Below are 6686 nucleotides of genomic sequence, written 5' to 3' on the forward strand. Positions count from 1 at the left end.
ACTGTCCTTCAGATGAAAACATTCATCTTAATTTTTTAAAATCTGTTCGCAAATATGTATTTGAAAGTCCACGACTTGTCAGCTGCACGGTGACGTCATTTGGAAATATATACCTCTCAAAACGTCGTTTGCACCTCTCTCGCAGTACGGAGATTCCCGTGGGCGGGATTCCTTAAATGACCAGACTCCTCTCTATTTTTCGCAACCTATATGACCAACGGAAAGGGAAGTGTCCCTGGAATCTGATTGACCCACCGATTGCGGATTGCTGTAAGCCTGTATAGGCTTTATAAGGCCCTAGATTTCTAACATGAACGGAATAGGGCATCTCCACCTTATTAAATGGCTTATTTTAGGCATAGGTGTATGGTATACAGTTGTAAGGCCCCGTGAGGAAAAAAAGTTTGCGTTTAAGGCTTTTATGAAACACGGGTTTGTAATGAACACACGGGGGGAAACTGCGTTATGGTTATTTGGAATTTACACTTTTGGGGTATGTATATATATATAACAAAGATTCTAGTTCAGAAAATTGGCTGAGACCACTCCTGGTTTGAGCCAATGACTTCATCCATGCACCTTATCACCAGCAATACATTTCTGGGCCATTCAACTAACATGATTGTCACAAATCCAGAGGGTCGTTGACGGTAAACTTCACAACACACATGCGTTACCCTTTCCGATGAATGGGAACCATACGTGTATACAGCTCTCAAAATTGAACATCATCAGACGAGCCGATGTCATGGAGTAGAAGTTTCAAGTAACAGTATTATTGGTATCGCTTTCTGGAATTTACATAGATTTTAGAGCTGAAAGTGTCTGAAGCCACAATACTAGTGGCATCAATAGCACTAAAACATGTGCTGCAATCAGAATGCTAAAAATCCTCAGACGTCTGAGCCAGTCTGAGTTTCAGTCATAAATCTGTGCTACAGTTAGCGAATTCAAAACCCAAAGTGACCGATTACATGGCAGCAATAGGATCTGTGTTATTCCCAGAAAGTGAATATCTCAAGTAATATCAACCAATCTGAAACGTTCAGCTATGGGAGCACTGTTTGTCTAATGGCTGACATGTGTCGTTCGAGATTGGGTGTCTAACTGTAGGGGTCAATGGTTCGAATGCATTTTCTAAAATCAGATGCTTAGACTCATGTATCTCATATTAACCCGGCCATTGTTATTATATCCGCTTAAGGAGGTTAGGTTTTTTGCTGGCGTTTATTTGCCTGTCAGCAACGATACGAAAACAGTTATGCGCCGATTTTGATGATACTTTGTTCATGTCTTAGCCTTTTCGAAAAGCAAGAATCCTTTACAATTTGGATCCGCATCCAGGAAGTTTTTAACTCATACTTACCCTTTAATAGCAGGATACCTGTCTCTTCTTCAGCAGTTTTAACGGGGTTACACCTTTGTTTTAGGCTTGAAACAAGCACCAATCCATTATATTATTTTGGTGCTGAACCGAATTTGGATCCGGATCGAGGAATTTTCAAGCGATTTTCAACTATTAATTGCCAGATGTCTTTCTCTCTGCCAGCAACTTTATAGAACAGTTATGCACGACTTTTGCTAAAACTTTGTGCACAACTTGGTGATGGCACAATCACTAATCATCACATCTTGGCGATGATTCGAACCCTAATATAGGCTCAGATTGGACACAAATATACTACCCCTGCGTCTGTAATATACAGGGGATTTGTCCATTCGGCTGTATAGCAGACGTTTGGCTGTGTAGTGGACGTTTGGATGTATAGCAGACGCTCTGTAAAAATTATAAATCAGATAATAATACGATCGGTCCGCATAAATGTGAAAATACCATTGCCTAGGTTATCATTTTATACTGAAAACACTATCACTGGAATTGAAATGTGATTTATTTCATTGGTGTTTTACGCCGTAGTCAAAAATATTTGACTTATACGACGGCGGCCAGCATTATGGTGGGAGAAAGAAATGAAATGTGTTTAGTATTAAAGGTAAACAAGATCATCAGTCGATAAGCACCTGACCAGAATGCATCGATCCTTACTACTCACAAATGTTATGTTTGTCTCACTATAACTTTTATTCCCTGAATTATATAAAACATTCGCCAAGCTCTATGTTATGCGATTCATGGTCTTTCAACATATTTGTCAGGTGGAAAATGATGGACGTAATTTTAGATTATTGTAGAGTTTCACTGTTTGACTTATTTATTTATCTGATTTCGTATTCTTAACACTTTGCCCATAGTTGGAGTTTAATTGCTCACTAAGATGCTATATTTTACATGTTTCGCTGAACAAGAGATGCAATGAATGAATGAATGCTTGGGGTTTAACGTCGTATGACGACGACGAGTCATTAGGTGTGTGTACATAATATATTGTGTCTTCTTGTGACAGGGCAAGTCCATGCAGCCAAAATGCTGCCGCCATAGGAATATCATGCCAAAGACACCAGACATGACACACTATACCCGGTTACATTATACTGACGCCGGGTCAACCAGTCTTTTTCTTTGTTCTAACCAATCAGTGAACAAGAGTTGTATGCGTTAATATATACCCTTCTAGTAGAATTGATCAGAATTATTTCATGCTAAAGACCCAAGTCTAATTCAGATACGAGTGTTTGAGCCGCATCCACACGATGAGATTTGACGTATCGACCCATCGCATTCGACAAGTGGAATAAAATTAGGACGAGTCTGTTTCATAAGCCGCGCTCAGGCCATGCGATTTGTCGAATGCTAGCTATGTGTGCACACGTTCTGTCTCAAGGGTCGAACTTCATGGGTCAACCCGACAGTCGCACCCCATGACTGCGACTTTAAAGGAGAGCTCATTTCTCATTGACAAGGTTATCCGTCTGTTGATGAATGGTCCTCGTGTGAAGAGGTTGACCCTTACTTAATCCCATGTTACATTGTCCCTATATTAAAAAAATACCTTGAAGTAAGAATAACATTCAAAATGCAAAAAGAATTGTAATGAAAATACTCACGTAATATTTGAAATCAAAGTGATATTAGAAATGAAAACAAAATATACAGGCGAGATTACAGGTGTTATTTTTTTGTTTCCCATTTATGTCCTGTTATATGAAGACTTATTTTTTTATTATTAATCCACATCCTGCTTCTCTGGTGTATTCTTGTATTCTATTCATAGTGTGAACGGATATGTGTATGATGCCTTTATTGAAGTATAATTTGTAAGTAGAAACCAAAGCACTTTTCTTGAACGGAATCCTAAACGATTCGATAAACTAAGATCAGAGGTTTACCCCACGCGGGCACTTCGGTTTCTACCACTCATAAATTTTTTGAGTGTGGCGTTCAACAACTATGAAATATAAACACACAAATATGTTTGTGTAAAATAGTCATTGCGAAGAATCTGCAAAGAACCCGAACAAACCAAAAGCTCCAATTTGTTTTGGTTATTTACACGATATTGTTCTTCATTAAGATCAATCGTTGCATTAAGATTTAAGCAGGTAACAATCCTTCTGTTTGTCTATCTGTATACACGACTGTCATTCTATATAACAAATCGTTATAGGAGGTTGTTTTATGATGGTAGAGGACCACCCAACTACAACATTGGTATATGTCAGTTAACTGCTTCTGCACGCATGTCTCTTGGCATCGTTCTTTACCTATATTTATGAACAATCATTTTGAAATATTTGTCGTAATAAAAATAATTGCACGCTTAGATTTTACGTTGTTGAAAAAAATGAGACTTTCAAACATTCATTTTGACCACTTTTAGTGCTTAGGCTTACACAAAGATCAGTGGTTACTCCCCAGTATTGAGAGTTAATATGACAAATGACAGACATTTTAACCTTATTCGTGCTATCCTTAGCACACTCCGCCCTCACTTGTAAAAATCTATAATTTCTCTTACAAGAAAGACCAATATACGCGATGTTTACCACTGCAGAACGCGATAACCTTTAATGAGTCGAAATGAACCTGATTAGAATCACAGGCTAAATTGAGCATGCGATTAGGCCTACCTAAATCACTTTTTCAGGTACCGGTACCGGTAGTTTTTGTCTTGTTTATTACACGTTCATTTTTAACAGCTTTCATTTTTAACAACTTTCATCGGCCTTGAACGAATGGTCAACAAGTATTATTTCACCTCTTTGATTTAATTAGGTATACGCATTTCCTGCATGGTAAAGGACAAACAATTCCAACAACACGATTCTAGAGTGCTTCCAAGGCGGTCACCCAACAACGGTTTCATGATCCAAGGGACGTCACTCTAGATAACAAACTACAGCAAAACGACCCAGGGGAGGTAATACTTTGAGGAATGACGAATAGCGCTCAGGAATGTGTTTGTTTCTTTACTAAGATTTAAAGGTACTTTCACTATTATTTAAGTCATTTAATAGCGGTGTTTCCTAGTAAAACGCTGGGAGCAATATCAACTATGGCGAAAACATCAGGTATGACACCAAGGTCAGTTATATACTTACGCTAAACTGACACCAGGTTGAATACACCGAGTTCAATCGGTTAACAGACACTAATGAGTGAGTGGGTGGGTGCTAAGGGTTTAACGTTGTACTTAACAATTTTTCTATCATATCACGCGAGTCCTTGGAGTGCATGTACGAGTAATGTGCCTCTTTGTGGCAGGACGGATTTCCACCGCTCTTTTATCTAGTGCTGCATCACTGAAACGACTTACCGAGGACAAGTAAGCCGCCCCACCCGAGCCATTATACTGATATGGGTCAACCAGTCGTTGCATTATCCCCTTCATGCTGAACGCCAAGCAAGGAAGCTACAAACTTCCTCTTTTAAGGTGTTGGGTGTGACCCGACCCAGGATTGACCCTGGATCTACTGCCCCCAAGCCATCATCAGGGGCGGTGAGGTGCTAATGAGGTCATGACTCTAGAAGACACAAAAACATACCTAATGCAAGTAAAATTTATATTTTACTGACACATTATTTATTTGCCTATACAGATAATCATAAAGGTAATGGATGGACAACATTTATAAGTTCACTGACAATATTCGGAATATGCTTAGTCCTTGAGGCAACAAATACAGCATTGGATAATTTGTCTCTACATTTTGTCAGCTAAGTAAGTAGAGCAGCTGGATTTAAACACTACATGTTAAGATTTTGGCTCCAGATATCAGGGATGAAAAAATTTCTCTCATTAAGTATGAATTAAATATGGCAGCACTCAAATGCATGTGCAATCAGAATGCTAGCTGACAACACACATCTTAAAACAGATCTAGGCACAACATTGCATCATTTAAATATATGCTAACCATCTCAGATTTCACTTTTCACATTCATCCAGCAGCCTCAAAACAACAGCGCCAACCACTCCCGTTGTCAGATTGATTACAGATGTAGCTAACAACAACCATTTTTACATCAAAACTATTTTGTCTCTTTCAATAAAGTCTGCGGCATGTTTCACAGTCCCATATACACACTCATGAGCACAGCTGGCTTTGATCTTTAAAAGCACGGAAAAAATTTACCATTAATTCGAATCACTTTTGCTGAAAAACTTTTGCTAACAAAAATTTGTTAACAAAAAAAAAACTATTTTGTCTCTTTCAATAAAGTCTGCGGCATGTTTCACAGTCCCATATACACACTCATGAGCACAGCTGGCTTTGATCTTTAAAAGCACGGAAAAAATTTACCATTAATTCGAATCACTTTTGCTGAAAAACTTTTGCTAACAAAAATTTACAACATTAGTAAAGTTAAACTCCACTGATGACCTCTTGATGACCTCTTCGTGTTAATCGAGCAGCGTCAAGCATTTACACATATCTGGTCAGTCACGATTGGTGCGAACTTTAAATGAATCTAAAGTCTAAATAAATTAAAGTTTTAATGATACAGTACAGCATGTCATCATCGTCAGGTCCCCGAGGGGTAGGGGTTTATTGTAGGGCCTAGGTAAAAAGCCGAGTCACACCAATAATCGATAGGCTGAGACACCTGCTCTAAGACAACAAGTCTCTCGTCTTGACCTTCCGCCAGAGGACCTCTGTCTCGAAAATAGTTACACCGCCGGGCCCCATGTCTCTCATCGTAAGGTGGGGCTAAAATGTCAATGAAAGCTGCCGGGCCGGACTCGGTGGTTATTTCATGAATGTTTCCTTCGGACGGCGTCAGGACAACACAACTGTCATCTTCAGAAACGACTTTGTCCACATGTTTCTTCGCTTCTCTCAACATTCCTAATTCCCGCAGTCTGCGGAAAGCTTCGTTACCATGGGGACTTACACCCTCGACCTGACTGTAACTCCTGACTCTGACAGAACCATAGATAACTCTACACAGTCCAAACATGCCCGGATGATCGTGGAGAGGAAGGCGAGCTCCTCTTTTCAATACGAAAATACCCATGGAAAAGACGTCACCGTCCCATAAATGAATGTACGTAACTGGCGCTACGCCAGTCTTTACCGACACGGGCTGTTCGTTTAACACGAGGTTTCTGTCAAAGTTCACGTCCTTAGCTGTTACACGGCTTAACAAAGAACCCAAGAACGCGATATTTTCTTGGAAAAGACTGTCACTGGTATCTGTTAAATCCCGGGCAAATGTCCGGTAAGCGTGCTGCGCTACTCTCTGAATCAGAGTAGCCATTTTGTTGTGGCGAGTAACATCAGCG

At 39.6% G+C, this 6686-nt stretch overlaps 1 protein-coding gene across 1 annotated transcript; it reads right to left on the reverse strand.

The window, feature by feature from the left end:
• Nucleotides 1-4959: 4959 nt before the first annotated feature.
• On the reverse strand, nucleotides 4960-6661 carry LOC135468850 (2-aminoethanethiol dioxygenase-like). Its single transcript, XM_064747307.1, has one exon. The coding sequence runs from the start codon at nucleotides 6659-6661 to the stop codon at nucleotides 5927-5929; it is 735 nt and encodes a 244-aa protein (XP_064603377.1). The 3' UTR covers nucleotides 4960-5926.
• Nucleotides 6662-6686: the final 25 nt, after the last annotated feature.

Source organism: Liolophura sinensis, chromosome 6, assembly GCF_032854445.1.
Source record: "Liolophura sinensis isolate JHLJ2023 chromosome 6, CUHK_Ljap_v2, whole genome shotgun sequence".
Lineage (NCBI taxonomy): Eukaryota > Metazoa > Mollusca > Polyplacophora > Chitonida > Chitonidae > Liolophura > Liolophura sinensis.

Bases quoted from the DNA above. Each gene is read 5' to 3' on its own strand.
- LOC135468850 (XM_064747307.1), bottom strand. From the start codon at position 6,661: ATGGCTACTCTGATTCAGAGAGTAGCGCAGCACGCTTACCGGACATTT.